At 44.8% G+C, this 17976-nt stretch overlaps 1 protein-coding gene across 1 annotated transcript in view; it reads left to right on the forward strand.

Moving 5' to 3' along the window:
• Nucleotides 1-17976, forward strand: part of LOC117503844 (CUB and sushi domain-containing protein 1-like) — a 2069078-nt gene that overhangs the window by 1754215 nt on the left and 296887 nt on the right. The window contains exon 46 of the mRNA XM_034163109.1: nucleotides 9172-9317. Coding sequence (XP_034019000.1) covers nucleotides 9172-9317 — 146 coding nt within the window. The remainder of the gene's footprint in view (nucleotides 1-9171; nucleotides 9318-17976) is intronic.

Below are 17976 nucleotides of genomic sequence, written 5' to 3' on the forward strand. Positions count from 1 at the left end.
GAGGTGTAAATGTCCAACAGGGAGAGGAGAGGGCGGCCGATGATCTTCTGTGCTGCCTTAACAACCCTCTGCATTCTCTCCCTGTCAGCAGCAGTGGAGCTGCCAAACCATACTGTGATGCAGTAAGTCAGCAGGCTCTCAATGGATGAGCAGTAGAAGGCCAGCAGCAGGTCGGTGTTGAGGTTGTACTTCCTGAGGACTCTCAGGAAGTGTAGCCGCTGCTGAGCCTTCTTGAGGATAGAGGAGATGTTGTTGGACCAGGAGATGCAGTCTGAGATAAGAACGCTGAGATACCTGAAGGTGTGGACCCTTTCCACATGCTCGCCGTTGATGAGAAGGGGGGCAGGGTCGGTGCAGTGTTTCCTGAAGTCAATGATGATCTCTCTGGTCTTCCTAGTGTTCAGAGTGAGGTTGTTCTCTGAGCACCAGGCTGCCAGCTGCCGGATCTCCTCTCTATAGGCAGCCTCATCACCTCCAGAGATGAGACCGATCACTGTGGTATTGTCTGCAAACTTGATGATAAGGTTGTTCTTGTGGGCCGGTCTGCAGTTGTAGGTGTAGAGGCAGTAGAGGAGGGGGCTCAGCACACAGCCCTGTGGAGAGCCGATGCTCAGTGTGCGGGTGGAGGAGAGGTGGGGGCTGAGTCTCACAGTCTGGGGACGGTTGGAAAGAAAGTCTTTAATCCAGACACATGTGAGAGGGTGGAAGCAGAGAGTGTCCAGTTTTGTGGTGAGTCTGTCCGGGATTATTGTGTTGAAGGCAGAACGATAATCCACAAAGAGCATTCGGACGTAGCTCTGTGGCTGCTCCAGGTGGTTTACAGCAGAGTGGAGAGCTACGGCGATGGCGTCCTCTGTGGATCTGTTTGCACTGTATGCAAACTGGTGAGGGTCGAGGTCTGGGTGGAGGTGGTCCTTGATGTGCTGAAGAACCAGTCTCTCAAAGCACTTCATGATTACCGGAGTGAGGGCCACCGGGCGGTAATCATTCAGGCTGGTGATGGGAGACTTCTTCGGCACCGGGATCATGGTGGCGGTTTTCAGGCAGGACAGGATGACTGCTTGGTCCAGGGAGAGGTTGAAGATCCTGGTGAAGGTGGGGGTGAGCTGGTTGGCACACGCTCTGAGCACCTTGCCAGGTACTCCGTCTTGGCCAGCAGCATTCCTGGGGTTCACTGCGAGGAGCACTCGCCTGACATCATGCTCTTTTACAGTGAGTGGAGTGGTGCGTGGACCAGGTGGGGGCGGGGGGAGGGCAGGAGCAGGTGAGTGCAGCTGGGAAGATCCGAACTGAGCAAAGAAGCTGTTTAGCTCCTCTGCCAGTGGTGCACTCAAGTCCGCTGTTGGAGCATCACAACCCCGGAAGTTTGTGATGTCATGTATTCCCTGCCACATCCTCCGTGCGTTGTTGCTAGACAGATGGGACTCTATCTGCATCCTGTGGTCCACCTTTGCTCTTTTTACTCCTCTCTTCAGGTCAGCTCTGGCAGCACTATACAGAGCTCTGTCACCTGACCTGAAGGCAGTGTCGCGGGCCCTGAGGAGTGAGCGGACCTGGCTGGTCATCCAGGGTTTCTGATTTAGAAAAGCCCGGATGGTTTTTGTCACAGTCATATTCCCGATGCAGAACTTAATGTAGACTAGAACCGTTCCTGTGTGTGTCTCCAGCTCATGATGTTCAGATAGGTCCCAGTCTGTCTGTTGGAAGCAGTCTTGGAGTATGGGGAGTGCATTGTCAGGCCAGATTGTAACAGTCTTTGTTGTGGGCTCAAGCCTGCGTGTAAGGGGGGTGCAGGCTGGCGTGAGCAGGAGGGAAAGATGGTCTGACTGTCCGAGGTGGGGGCGGGGTACAGCTCTGTATGCAAGTTTGATGTTGGAGTAAACATGATCCAGTGTGTTCTCCCCTCTTGTTGCACATTTCACGTGCTGGTAGAAGTGAGGCAGTACAGTCTTTAAATTGGCCTTGTTAAAATCCCCTGCTAAGATGTGTACTCTATCTGGGTGAGCCCGCTGCTGTTTGTTCACGGTGCTCAGCAGGAGAGAGAGCGCTGTGTTTACACTGGCGTCCAGTGGAATATACACAGCAGTGATGATAACAACAGTTAGCTCTCTCGGGAGGAAAAAAGGCCGGCACTTTACAGACATGTACTCGACATCTGGGGAGCAGTGACTGTCTATGATTGTCCCATTGTTGCACCAGCTATCATGCACATAAATACAGAGCCCCCCACCTCTCCTTTTCCTGGAGTCCTTTGTCCTGTCTCCGCATAGCAGCGTGTGGCCAGCTAGCTGCACGCTAGCGTTGGGTATGTCCAGGTGTAGCCAGGTTTCGGTGATGATAAGCACATAGCATTCACGAACATAACGATTTCCAGCGAGTTGTAAAACCAGGTCATCCGTTTTATGCACCAGGGATTTGGCATTGGAGAGAAACAGGCTCAGGAGGGGTGACTTGTGTGGTTGTTTGCATAGCCTTAGCATAACACCAGACCTGCGGCCGCGGTTCTGCTTCCTCTCCCTCCTCCGTCTTCGGCGCCTCCCAGATCCAATAACAATCCATGGAGAGCCCGGCGGTCTCATTATGTCATCTGGGATGTTGTTCGTGTGGTGAAAGTCGCTCGAAACAGATATCTGATGTAAATGTCTGATATCCAACAACGACTGGCGGGTGTACTGCAAGCTCGCAGCGCAGATAGTGTCCAAAAATAAATAAAACTATAGGAAAATAAAAAGAAACGAGCACTGAACGGAGAGCCGCAAAGCCGCTGCACCACCTAGGCGCGCCATCATCACATCAAACATCATCAAACTGAATCTCTCATTAAAGATAGCTAAATAATCTGCATACCCTTAGGTTTACAGTCACCCTCACATCGGGGTGAATGTGATACATTATTTTAATGTGATTTGAGCTTCTGATGCAGATGGAAAAGCGCTACATAAATGCAGTCCATTTCCATTTCCAGTCTGAGATTATTTAACTCAGTGAGAAGGCTGTCCACAACAAGTAACCAGCAAAGAGGAGAGATAACCCCTTCTTGAGGACACCTGCACTTCACTGCCATCATCGCTGTACTGTCACCAAGTGAGGTTGTTGCCCTCTACATTGAAGCATGGCAAAAATCCATCTGTTGACAGCGCTCTTCAGACATTTGGACTGCAGAACTACTTTGATAGAATCAGTGATACATTATCAAATGCTCCCTGAATGTGGAGAAAACAACCTAATCCGTACTGTCGACGAAATAGGGTTCTTTCAATTCTCATAACAAGATCATGAAGGGCAGTCTCCATGGAGAGCCCTGCTTGACAGATGCAGTGACCATAGCCTTATCCTCACCATTTCAGTTAACATTTATTTGAACTGCAGCTGTATCGAAAGATATCAGTTCTGGCAGTGCTGTGAATCTTAAGGCCCCCTGACACTTGCATGATTTTGATTCACGTACCCTTATGTAGTGTGTCGCACTGGTGATTAAACTCACTATGAACTGGCATAGCCTGAATGTGAGATGTGCACCGCTGCATGCAAGTGTGCAAAGAGAATTTTGAAATGTTAAAATAATCTCCCACGCATCAAAGTCATGCAACAAAAGCGAAATGGCTATGAACATTGCACGATCTACTCGCCAACATTATGTGTTGATGCACGTTGATGCTTGATGGTGTGTGAGATGGCACGCGTAGCTTGTTAAGTCAAGTGAAAAAGTGAACAGTGTGAGTGATTGTGGCAGTGCACCGCATCACAGCACAGCTCATCTGAACAATTATAATGAGATGTTAAATCTATCCTAAACATACTTTTACAGCTGCACACAAGAAGGAAAGAACATGCAACTGTTTTACCAAGCCATTACAATGTAAACATGACAAATAATTACCTTTTTGGATAGCTCCAAATGCTTTCTCCACCTCGTTCAGCGCGCAAGAAAAGCTCCAGCTGGAACAGTCAGTTGTGATTCTGGAAGCAATTAGACATGTTATCAACAGCCAACTCGAAGAGAAAATGATTAATCCACTACGAAATAATTATTTTATATATGCAGCGTCCAGCACACAATGCGTGGCATCCTTTGGAACAAAGCACAGCTGGGAACACAGCGATCGTCACGATTGTGTGCGTTCATGTGCACGGATCAAAGTCAGTGTCAGGGCACCTTTATGCCTTTTGTAAGTGCAATTACTGATATGGGCTTCTCACTGCATGAATGATACAGGAGAGTACTCCCTGGGTAATCAAGGCCTCTTATGTGATCCCAAAAACCCAGGTTTCTTGTATGAGGGCTATAACTGTAATGCATCCTGCTGAGACAAGCACACAAAACAGCACTCGCCTCATTACAGTGATGCAAATTAATCTGGATGACATTTATCACTCTTCCACGACCATATTAGTTATCTTATACCCTACTAATGGCTTTGCTGCTGACTTTGAAAGTCAGACAGCTCAGTTCAAAGTGGGGTATATTCTCCAGTCCCTCAAGGCACGTCAAGGAATTGTTGTCCATCCTGAGCAAAAGAACTGGCCCATGCTCTTGGGGTTGGGTGTGTAGAACTCACCAAACCTCCGTACGAAGGCCTGAATTCTGCCTCTGCAGTCTCTGCAAAACAATCCTGGACTTTTGCAGGGGACCAGGAATGAATGCAGAAACTCTCCTGAGTATTGCAAGGCCTCAAACCCTCTTAGCTAGGAAGGTGTGGCCCTCCCACTCAGGAACTGCTGAGACAGTTCTCATCAGCCAGTCCAGTGAGAACTCGTTAGTGCAGGTTTCCTGAAAAGTCCCCTGCACAACTCCAGACTCACTAAACCGAGATGTTTCCTCTTCAGGGGGCACCCCATCTAGCAGGTTTACCAGACCAGCCCTAATGGGGAATAAGTACTGACACCAGTGGCCCTCAGCTCCTGTACAGGACTTAATTTCAATTCAGCAGGCGGAGGGGACTTTCTCCCCTCAACATCAAGTCATGTTTATCAGTGAAATCACACAATGAATCAAACAGTTGGACTACAAATCCACAGAACCACAGGCTGTTAGCCCATTGTGTCATCTCTAACATGAAGGATGTGCAGAGTTGTTGTTAATGATGTTTTTGCAAGTAAACTCATCATACATAATCCATATGTCATTTTGTGTGTCTACTGGTTTCTCCGTTTGGTATTTTGCAGTAATAACTGCTTGCAGATGTGTAAATGTGCCATAGTCAAATTTTTCCTATGTTCTCCCAGAAGTTATGTTTAGCCAGCTGCCTCATATCATTGAACAATTTATTACATCTGTCAAGGATGGAATAAAATCATCTGCGTTTATTTATTTATTTATTTGTCTGTCTGTCTTTTAGCAGGATTACGTCAAAACTGCTGCACTGATTTTGACAGAATTTTCACCACAGTTAAATATTAGGCCATGGAAGGCTCCATTAAAATTTGGAGGTGATCTGGATCCAGATTCTGGATCAAGATTTCACTTAATTTAATTTAATTTAATTTAATTTAATTTAACCAGATTAGTCCCATTGAGAACTTTATATAGGCTTTGAAGGATTACGTCAAAACTACTTCACCAAGTTTACACCACAGATAAAAATTTTGTATATATTATAAGTACATAAACAAATTTTGTGTTGCTGCATTCATGAAGAAAAAACTGCTTAGACAACACAGCAAAATTAAATAATTCTCTGTGTGTGTATGGGGCGGGGGGGGGGGGGGGGGGGGTGCTATCTGTGGGTAATATTGCTTGAATTGGTGACCATTATTGGGACCAGTACCTGCTACGCTTCTTGTGGGTTGTCCTTCTTTGCTTCAAGGAGTGTGCTAGCACTGTAACATGCACATGATTGTTGTGTTATTGTTTTATAAAGAAAAAGTAATAAATAAAAAATTTCTAATGTCAGGTACTTGCAAACTGCTGCACCATCAGCAATGACTGTCTGTGGCAATACTGAAATTGTGTTGTGTTCACATGTATTACATATAAACAAGTATTGCCTCACTTTTGTCATTTGTGTGAGAAGTGTAACATTCAAAAACGTTCAACCCCAAATCATGGCTTTGTTGATGTGGAATGATGTCAGCCTGGATCATGTGTTTGTGACTGGTTGATTGGAAAGATTTTGACATTTCAGAGTGGAGCAGGCTGCGGCCTCAACTTTATCTAAAGTCTGGGTCTTTTCGTGAAGCTTAGGGCTAGTGGCCGGCGATCACCTTAGTATTTCTTCTGTTTTTCTTGTTGCTTAGTGCTGACAAATTGTACTGTATTCATTGTCTTTCTGATGCCTAATTCAGTTTTTTCCCTGTTTGAGGTGCAGCTCCATCCAGAGATGGGTGTGGTATCTGTTCCTGCAACCGTCCCATCCTGTGCACCAGCAACATTTCCTGTATTTTCATTTTGTGAATTGTTTTGTAAATTGTGTCGGTATCATGGCTCAGGCAGAGGGTCACCCCTTTGAGTTTGGTCTACTTGAGGTTTCTTCCTCAAATCATCAGAGGGAGTTTTTCCTTACCACTGTCACCTGTGTGCCTGCTCTAGGGGTTGGTAAGGTTAAACCTTACTTGTGTGAAATGCCTTGAGGCAACTTTGTTGTGATTTGGCACTATATAAATAAAAATAAATTGAAAATTTGAGAAACCAAGATGTTATTTGGCATTTACTTCTACATCAACCTGTTTCTTGGTTCCTTCAGGCTTTGATAGTTGGTGATCATAAGTGTCTTTGGCTCAGGGGTTCTGCTGTACTGAGAGGTGACAGTCCATACCTGTGGTAATACGTATTTGCAAAGCTAGAATGATTTTTGCGTCTCAGATTTGGCCATCATGAGCACAGTGCATTCCATTTTTGCATCTGGCAGCAACCTGTTTAAATGTTTGAAAGATCCCAGTCAGAAACATGTAAATTCATCTCTATCCTAATGTTAAATCAACTCCTCCATAATGTAAATTGAGTGTGTTAGTGTTGATGAACTTGATTTAAACTGTATTAGATTTGATTTAGCACAATTTTGAGTACGGATGGGAAATGAGAACTGCTGTTGCCTTGTTTTTCTGACAGTTTGGTGTGGCAAAAACTCATGCAACAAGACATCAGGCATGATATCATGATGCTTAACTGTATCTAGCAACAAGGAAAACAGCTGCATTGATGCTGAAAACGTGTAGAGCTATTGTTTAGCACACAGAAAATTGATCAAGAATTATAATGGAATTGATAAAAGATTGGATGTATCATCAGAATTGATCATGGCATTGATATCTATAAAATCTCACCAATTCCTGTCCTTAATTTTGTATGGGATCACTCACTGCAGTGTTAATTTTACACTGTGTAACTTTCTATATATGTAATATATGCGTCCATGTGTTTTTTAGAGAGTCAAATGAAACAAGTAATTTTAAGTAACAAGAAATTTTAAGAAAACAGGCCCATACACAGGAGCACATTGTGATTCACCAAATGAGCTCTAACACCTACAGAAGACTTTGAATTATTGAAGAGCTAAGAGAGCCCAGGCACTCTTCATGAATAAAAGTTTTAAAACCCTTGTTTAATCCAATGGCATGTTCATTAAAACCTAAAACTGGGCATTTAAGGACTTTAGAAAATGTAACCTTTCAACAACATTCAATATGTAATGAATAAAGTTAAGCCTTTAATCCTACGGCTTTGTTCGCCGATTGTGTTTCAAATGTGTGAAAACACAAAAGAAAAAACTTCAAGTACGAGCATGTGGATGTAAGTGGTATCTGGTGTAATTTAATTAACTTTTGGTTTCTCTTTAGTGTAAGTAAAGCAAGAGACTTTTAAAAAGTTTATATTGAAGTGAATACCTGCCCTCCTGTTTTAAATTTTTCAGATCCTTGTCAGTTCAGTGCTGCATTTTAACACTGGTCATGTTTGTTTAACATTAAACATCAATTTACATCAAAATTTTATTTAAACTTTAAACATACTTTGACAGATTTTTGTTGAATACCGCAGTAATTTCCTAATGTTGTGAACTTGTTCACTCATATGGCAATAAAACTTTTCTGATTCTGATTCTGATTAAATACAATCTCCTGATCCCATTATTATCATGTAGAAGCATGCTCCAGGATGAAATTGTGGCTATCACTGTTAAAAAAAAAAAAACTGTTGTTTTTTCAGAAACATTGTGGCAGCTGTGGTTGCCAGGGGGATTCGATAAAAATGACAGTCAATATGTAGATGTAGAAGGGAAAAAAAATGTAGATGGTTTTGCATAAAATATGCAAATTTTACAGTTTAAACCTGAAATTTACCAAAAAACAAAAAACAAAACTGCAATTGCAGTGGTCCTTTACTGTTGAATTAGCATGGCCATGTTGTTAGTATTGATTTGGCACAAGCTTTACACCAGATACCCTTCCTTACGCAACATCACATTACATGGAGAAATGTGGCAGGGGTGGGATTTGAACCAGGAATCTTTGACACTGAAACCAAGTGCACTAACCACTTGGCTACCACCCCTGCTATCTATTGTATGTCTATCTTATTGATTAATAATTATTACATTGAAAAATGAATCTGGTCTTTATTTTTGCAAGTTAATAATTATAGTGCAAATACATGGAACAGATAAGGTATTAATTGTCTCTTTAGAAGATAAAATCCTCGCAAAACATCACTTTATGTTTAAATATCCTCAAAATGTAATTTAAACAGACACATCACCTCTTTTTTCCCCTTAATTAATTTTAATTTTTACCCTTAATTTAAACACTTAATTTGCAGTATTTTACTGTATTTATGAAAATATTTATCCCCATCAAAACACTAGTAAAATTCAAATTAACTGAAAAAAAAACAGAATTTTAACAGTGTCATGTTGTAATTTTCACTGTATTGCACAGTTTTTGGTTTTATGGTTTTTCTGTGTTTAACTATAGTCATTTGTAAATTCTATAATGGTATATGATTATTTTAACACATTTGTACTGTTACATTCACAGTTCAGTTTCATTCCACATTTTACAAATTATTGCTGTCAATTAAACACTACTCCATTGTTTTTCTTTTCACAGATTTTTGTTGTGATTTTCTAGAATTTCTCTGTTAATTTGACAGAATTTTTTTTTCTTTTTACAGTGTATGTACATGCATTTTTCCTATCAGAAGTTAAAAAAAGCTTTGCGTATTGTCCCTTTGTTTAGGGACGGTCCAGATGCAACCAGTCCCCAACTAGGTATCTTCAGTGGTAACACAGCTTTAGAGTCAGCCTACAGTACCAGCCTGAAAGTTCTGATCCATTTCCACTCTGACTTTTCAACTGGAGGTTTCTTCATACTCAACTTTCATGGTACGTGCGCACACACACACACACACACACACACACACATGCACAAAGCCAATTATTACTACTTCAGAGGACATTTCCTTTATTAACACATCACACCTTGCAGGAATGAGGTCGAATCTCAGCCGAATGACAATTCGTACCACACTCGAGTCGAGCTGCATTTGGAAACATCAGACAGCACTTGCAGAGCAGTTGAACAAGCGAGCACAGTCGTGCAGCCGCCCTGAATGTTGAAATCCCCATCACACTAGAGGCCGAATGACCCAGAATACAGCACAGTCGAACACCTTGGACAGCTGTCTGAGTGCACTCCAAACAGTTGGGCACATTTGCATGGCCAGGCCGAATGTAGAGCACATGCTCTCCACTGTTGAGGTGCATTCAAAGTGGGGAAAGCTTGCACAGCGGTAGAAGTACGGTCTGATTGCAGTCTGACTACGTTATAAATGTGCTGATGGCTTCAAAACAGCATTCATATCAGTCTCATTGTTGTGTGGGCCGCTGAAGAGGAGGTACTGCTAGCCCACCACCACCAGATGGCGCCCTGCTTGGAGTGCGGGCTCCAAGCACGAGAGGGCGTCGGAGCCGCTGGAGGTGACAGCTGTCATCTATCAACACCAGCTGTCACCCATCACCACCACTACAAAGACCGGACTGCAACTCCACCTCCTCGCCGAGAAATCAGCTACCATTCAGGTAATTTTCTCTGCTGACTCAAAACATTGAGTATTAATCTGAACTTCTTTGCAGCCGTTTTCCTGGTGTGTCCTTATCTGTGGGATTGGCGTTTGGTGTGATCAGCGACGGCTTCGCCTCACACCCCAAACCAGATAAGTGGTGAAACAGGAGCTGCACGAGTGTGTGATTGGAGGTGGAGGTGCTCCCTCCTAACTAAACACTGACTGTGGGATTACTGAGTGTGCGAACTCACATCATCAGGACTGTCTCTGTTTTCTGCCAGCAGTACCGGGTCTGACTGCTGAAGACAGCGGCCACCTGGGGCGCAGGGCTTGGCGGCTCCGGTGTTCTTCAGCTCCGTTGGCAGTGGAAGCTGTGTGGGGATCCGGCAATTCTCTCGCCAGGCGTCTTCTATTGTCTGTACGTCGTTGTGCGATTCACAACATTAAATTGTTACTTTTGGCTTATCCATTGTCCGTTCATTAACGCCCCCTGTTGTGGGTCCGTGTCACGACACTTTCACAACACTCATAGCATATGAGGGTAATTCACCATGGTCAGGCACAGCAAATGAGATGATGAAATGAGATGATGAGATGAGATTTATTGTCATTGTCATTACACAAGTGCAACAACAATGAAATTATGTTTACACTCCAATTACCTCAGACAAAATACAGCAATTAATCCACAGTTATTACTAGTTGAATGTAATAATGGCACACATCAGAATTAAAGACAACACATATACATTTCACATTGTTTATGTGCACTAAACTTGAAGCAGTCCATCATCCGAATTGAAGCAAAGTGGGTGAAGGCTGCAGCAGGAGGGCCCCGCGCGGCCCAGCTTGGGGAGTTGAAGGCTGCAGCATTAAAAACTGCGCTGCCTTCAAGGTGGCAGGGAGGAAGCCAGGATGAAGGGAGTGGAGAGACACGGGGGGGGGGGGGTGCATCGTGTGTGTGCAGATGAGTTAAGTTTATGTCAGTTTCTGCCAATGTGTGTATAAAGTCTGACATTGCTAGGAAACAGCAGGCTGGAGAGGGGGTGGGAGATAGATGAGAAGGGGGAGCCGAATTCCTTCACCAAGGCTGTAGATCCATCTGGGGGAAGACCAGGGGATTTGACCTTCAGGAACCTGTAAGACTGCCGTGTTGATGTTAGGCGCAGATTTACAGAATTCCATTTGCTACACCTCTGACCGTCTAGAGTCCAAGTTTATGAAGAATATTCTCCGGTCCTCAGCAGCACATTCCTTTGCAATGCATCGATATGCTCCAAGATGGTATCCATTTTGCGTTTGAGTTCAAGAGTTCACGCAGTCTGAGATTACGCAGCATTGCCCAACTCATTTATCATGATGGACAGATGAGGGGATGAGATTCTGTTGGAGAAGTGATAGAGAACAGAAAGGAGGAGAGGAGAGGGGAGGAATGCGATTCATTCAGCTTGGGACTCCGGCAAGGAGTCCCAAGCTGAATGAAATCTTGCCGGTATGTCCTGATTGTGGCACATATGAGCCATATATGCACCTCCACTTGATCCCTTTCAGGTAGCGCATATGACAAATTTTGTGCAAAGTCTGTGGCACGGATTCATCTTGTGAACCAGATGTGAACACTGCGCAATCAAACTGAAAGCACCATGTGTCAATGTGCATCAATGCATCGCAGAGCTGCAGCACAGCACATCCATCCACAATGCAGCTGAACGGCATGTAACAGCTGTAATACACCCATCATGATATGTACACCATGTCCCTCTGTAGGAGGAATGACAGGGTAACTGGTTCGCCAGGCCTTCAGCTTGGGATTCTGGCGACGGTGGTTGCATCTCCTCCTCTCTCCTCTATCTCCTCTATCTCTGCTCCAAACTTCAAAGTCCCTACTTCACCAGACTGTGAATTCTTCAAACTATATTTGGATTAACCATGGAATTGATCAACTGGTCTCTGAATGCTATTGACACCATTTTTCAACAAGGAACTCAGGGCTGGGGGACCCTGCATGCCCAGATGGAACCTACCCTGCGGGCTATGTTCTCAACGCCTGGGAGAAGTGGAATTCTTCTTCTTCTTCTTCTTTTTCTTCTTCTTCTTCTTCTTTCGTCTTTTCCTCTTCTTCTTCTTCTTCTTAGTATTATTATTATTATTTAAATACAATTATGTAAGTATGAATGGCTTTGAGAGAAAATTGAAAATGTTGTTGACTGGTTTTTCCTGTTTAGTAATAATATTTAATTTACAGGCATAATAATGACATTCAAAATGGTTGAATTATTGATTGATAATGGCCTCACAACTACAGGTAATTTCTATCTGACAGTACAGTGTTGCGAATGAGCCCTGACCTCATTAATAGCTATGAACTATAGCTGCATGAGCTAAATTTGTTATCACATACCGATAGGTCAAGCTGCTTGAATTAACATTTCAGAACCTCAAGACGATAATTGTCATAGTTCCGTTCAGCTGGGGTCAACCTGCGGGAATAAAAGGCACAAGGATGGAGAATTTTATCAGCCTCCACGCTCTGGGACAGCACGGCTCCTATCCCTGAGTCAGAGGCGTCCACTTCTACTATGTACTGGCGATCAGGATCAGGCTGCACCAGAACTGGTGCAGTCGAGAACCGGCGTTTCAACTCCTGGAATGCGGCTTCGCACCGATCCGACCAGGCGAAGGGGACCTTGGTGGAGGTCAGGGCAGTCAGGGGGCTAACTACCTGACTGTAACCTTTAACGAACCTCCTGTAGAAATTTGCAAAGCCTAGGAACTGCTGTAGTTTCCTGCGGCTTGTTGGTTGGGGCCAATCTCTCACCGCCGCAACCTTAGCCGGATCAGGGGCGACGGAGTTGGAGGAGATGATGAACCCCAGGAAGGACAAAGAAGTGCGGTGGAACTCGCACTTCTCGCCCTTCACAAACAGCCGGTTCTCCAACAACCGCTGTAGGACCTGACGTACATGCTGGACATGGGTCTCAGGGTCCGGGGAAAAGATGAGTATATCGTCCAGATATACGAAGACGAACCGATGCAGGAAGTCCCGCAAGACGTCATTTACCAAGGCTTGGAACATCGCGGGGGCGTTAGTGAGGTCGAACGGCATGACCAGGTACTCAAAATGACCTAACAGGGTGTTGAATGCCGTCTTCCATTCGTCTCCCTTCCGGATCCGAACCAGGTGGTACGCGTTTCTAAGATCCAATTTAGAGAAAATTTGGGCTCCATGCAGGGGCGTGAACACTGAATCCAACAGAGGCAACGGGTATCGGTTGCGAACCGTGATCTCGTTCAGCCCTCTGTAGTCAATGCATGGACGGAGTCCGCCGTCTTTCTTGCCCACAAAAAAGAAACCAGCACCCATCGGGGAGGTGGAGTTTCGGATCAGCCCGGCAGCTAAGGAGTCCCGGATGTAGGTCTCCATTGATTCGCGTTCCGGACGTGAGAGGTTGTACAGTCTACTGGACGGGTACTCAGCGCCCGGGACCAAATCGATGGCACAATCATACGGTCGGTGCGGGGGAAGAGTGAGCGCCAGATCTTTGCTGAAAACGTCAGCAAGATCATGGTACTCCTTTGGCACCGCCGATAGATTGGGGGGGACTTTGACCTCCTCATTAGCCGTAGTGCCGGGAGGAACCAAGGATCCTAAGCACTCCCGGTGGCAGGTTTCGCTCCACTGCGTCACAACCCCAGACGGCCAATCAATCCGGGGATTGTGCTTCACCATCCATGGAAAGCCCAAAATCACTCGGGAGGTAGATGGTGTGACATGGAACACTATCTCCTCCCTGTGATTCCCAGACACAACCAAAGTCACTGGTTGTGTCTGATGTGTGATTAATGGAAGCAGGGTGCCATCTAGTGCTCGCACCTGCAAAGGTGCCGGCAGAGCCACCAGAGGGAGCCCTACTTCCTTTACCCATCTGCTGTCCAGCAGATTCCCTTCAGACCCCGTGTCTATCAGTGCTGGGGCGTGAAGGGTTAAATCCCCACAAAGGATTGTTACTGGGATTCGTGCAGATTTGCGGGGTTTTCCCGCGTGCGTGTTATGACCCACCCTTAGCCCAGTTTCTAAGGACGGGCGTTGTAGTTTGACCGTCTTAGGGCAATCCTTCTGCAGGTGCTCGCAAGAGCCGCAGACAAAACACTCCCCGCGGGCCAGCCTCCTTTGTCTGATATTTGATTTTACTTTGGCCCTGCTCGTGTCCATAGCCTCCTCAGCAGGGGGAGCTGTAGCCACACGGAGCTCTCTGGCAGTGAAGCGTGGGGACGACGTCACCTTGTCGGAACCGGAAGGGGGGGGGACGGCTCGTGCCTGGTCACGCCTCCCGGCCTGCTCCCGACGATGCTCATTTAAACGGTTGTCTAAGCGTATAGCTAAGGTGACAAGCCCGTCAAAATCCCGCGGTTCCTCCTTGGCCAGTAGGTGCTCCTTAAGGACCGGGGACAGTCCACTTACAAAGGCGGCGCGGAGCGCAACGTTATTCCAGCCGGACCTCGCTGCCGCGATGCGGAAGTTGACTGCATACTCGGCTGTGCTACGGCGCCCCTGTCTCATCGACAGCAGCACGTTCGAAGCGGTCTCGCCTCTGTTGGGATGATCAAACACTTGTTTGAACTCCCGTACAAACCCAGTATAAAACATTAGGAGCCGTGAATTCTGCTCCCAAAGCGCCGTAGCCCATGCGCGTGCCTTTCCTCGAAGCAAATTAATAACATAAGCCACCCGGCTAGCGTCTGATGCGTACATGACGGGGCGCTGTGAAAAGACGAGCGAACACTGCATGAGGAAGTCCGCGCACGTCTCGACACAGCCCCCGTACGGTTCCGGAGGGCTTATGTATGCTTCAGGGGACGGTGGGGGGGTTCGTTGAATGACCAGTGGAACGTCTGATACAGGCCCAGGACCAGCCAGAGGAGTGGCTGCAGCAGCGCCCTGATCACGCGCTTCCACCCTGGCGGTGAGAGCCTCCACCCTCCGATTAAGGAGGACACTCTGCTCGGTCACTAAATCTAACCGAGCCTTGAAGGTGGTTAAGATCTGCTGCAGCTCACTCAACCCGCCTCCCGCTGACGCCTGCGCTCCTGGCTCTTCCATTGGCCGTTCAAGCTTGAGTTGACGCCCCTCGGAATCCATGACGATGGCCGAGAAATCCTGTTGGGAAAGGTGTCGTAGCACGGACCCACAACAGGGGGCGCAAATGAACGGACAATGAGTAAGCCAAAAGGTAACAATTTAATGTTGTGATAATACACAACTAAAGTCACAGAATTTGCAGAGTCAATAAACACCAGGTGACGTGTGGGCAGGCTCGAATATAGAAGACCCCTGACGAAAGAGAAGCCGCGTCCCCCACGGCCTCCACCACCAACGGTCTGAAGAACACCGGAGCCGCCAAGTCCCGAGTCCCCAGGTGGCCTCTGTCTTCGGCTGTCGACCCTGGTACTGCTGGTAGAAAGCAGAGATATGATGTGTGAGTGTGAGTCCGCACACTCAGTAATTCACAGTCCAAATACAGTTAGGAGGGAGCACCTCCACCTCCAATCATACACTTGTGCAGCTCCTGTTTTTCCACTTATCTGTTTGGAGTGTGAGGCGAAGCCGTCGCAGTCACACCAAACGCCAAAATCCCAGATAAGGCAACAACCACAGGACAACGGCTGCAAATGAGATTAGATTATTATTCTTTAAGGATACAGCAGAGAATTACTTTGGTACTGGTAGTCTATTTCTCGGCGAGGAGGTGGAGTTCCAGTCCAGCCTTTATGGTGATGATGATGATGAACGAGTGACAGCTGGTGCAGAGGAAGAATGACAGCTGTCACTTCTTCTGGGTCTGGCGCCCTCTCGTGCTTGGAGCCCGCACTCCAAGCAGGGTGCCCTCTGGTGGTGGTGGGCCAGCAGTACCTCCTCTTCAGCGGCCCACATAACAAAACCTCTGTTTCAACTGAACACAATAAAAGCACTGGTGTAATATTTATACATTTATTTACATATATACAGGGAAAAGTAGGTGACGGACATTTTGAGAATATGAATAATGAGAGACAGTCTGTTAATCATGAGACATTAAAAGGTAAAGCAGTGAAAGAACAAAGTTTAAGAATTTAAAGAGAATAAATCTGATTAGAATTTAATGATGAATGTGGGTTCACCAATTATTATTATTATTAAGAAAATTACCATGGCCTTCGCTTTTCGGCATCAAAGTTGAACTCAAGCAGGCCTCCCAGGTGACTGCAGACTGCAGGTCCACCTCATTTTGCTGGCAGGAACAAACTTAATGCACTCACAAAATAACTTGCTCAGTGAATATAATAAAATTATGTAAGGTATTTCCACCCAAGTAAAATGCATTAACTTAGCCAGAAATAATTTTTCTGAGTGACCTAAGTGTAAATTTGTTGGGTGAACATAATAAATTTGCATTACTGTTACTCAGTTACCATGGTTGAGGCCAACTATGTAGATTTGTAAGGGTAAATGTAACAAAAATAAAAAGGAGGTCCCTTCGGCTGCTCCCTTCTTTGCTGCTGATATCACCTGTTCTCAGGACTGGTCCCACTCCATGATCAAATTCCTCAAAGACACTACTGAAGAAGCAAATCTGCAAGTTGAATTAGCACAGTTTTTTTTTAAGCCAAAAATGGAAAATGGAAGACTCAAGTTGCCCTTCCTGATGCAATTCCACATTACATGGAGAAATGTGGCAGGGGTGGGGTTTGAAACGTGAACCTTCCGTACTGAAACCAAGTGCACTAATCACTTGGACACCACCCCTGCCCTGTAAGAGTAAATGTAAAACACTGATTTAATTTCCTTGGGCCATTCAAACTTGTTTGATATGATTATGAGTTACATAATTTATTACGGTAGTTACAGCTACTTTTAAAAATTGTACAGTTACTTGTTAACTTACTTCGCTGTGTTGAATCAGCACAGTTTATGTAGATCCACCTTGGATTTGCTGTGGCGAACCCAAGTGCAAACAAGCAAGGAGCCAAAGGGACTTACTGTTTTGTTTTTTTGTTTTTTACATTTACCCTTACGAATCTAGTTGGCCTATACCATGGTAATTAAGTAACATTAATAAAAAATCATCACGTTGACCCAACAAATTTACATTTAGGTCACTCAACAAAATTATTTCTGGCTACATTAATGCATTTTACTTGGGTGGAAATACATTTTTCATGTTATGTCATTTATATCATTTGTATGTGTTCGCCCATAAAACTTGATTTTATATCATAGAAACTACATGTTAGACTTAGGTTTATATAACAAAAAAACAATAACACCCTTGTTTTTTTTAGTGTAGTTTGATGGTTTTGTGGAAGCTGGTGGCCCACCCACGAATGAAGTTTTAAGGGGTTTGTTCTTAAAATTGCTCTGGTGGCTTCAAAAACTTGTGGAAGACAAAATTAAAGTCTTGATAAAAATTTAGAAAAAATTCCAGGCTTGATAACGAGAGTTGTAAAGTTTTGTGAACAAAAGAATAATGGAACAAAAAGACCATGTGGTGTAGGGTCCAAAACAAAGGAAGGCTGCATGTGGCCTACAGCCAACAACAGAAAAACAAAATGGAAAAAGAAAAAGGCAACAAAGAAAAATGGCAGCACGAGAGAAGTCTTTGGTCCGGGCCTTTTAAAGGGAGTTACGTTACACATGGTCATAGGTTCCATCCATTTGGAGAATTAGGTTCTGTCCACAGAAAGTCTTCAAATATACTGGAAGACATTCTGTTCTTTTTCTACAACATATATGATTACTGAATTTTCTAAATATGTCTTCAGCAGAAAAAAAAATGATTAAAGGAATAAAACATTTCACCATGACAATTCCTTAATAATTCAAGAAATAACATTTGATATACATCACAGTTATAAAAGACTTCACCTGCAAGAAACATGTAAACAGATTAGATTGGAATATGCATTTGTCTTTTGATTGATTATACAAACAGGAAAACGAA

This window comes from Thalassophryne amazonica, chromosome 2 (assembly GCF_902500255.1).
Source record: "Thalassophryne amazonica chromosome 2, fThaAma1.1, whole genome shotgun sequence".
NCBI lineage: Eukaryota > Metazoa > Chordata > Actinopteri > Batrachoidiformes > Batrachoididae > Thalassophryne > Thalassophryne amazonica.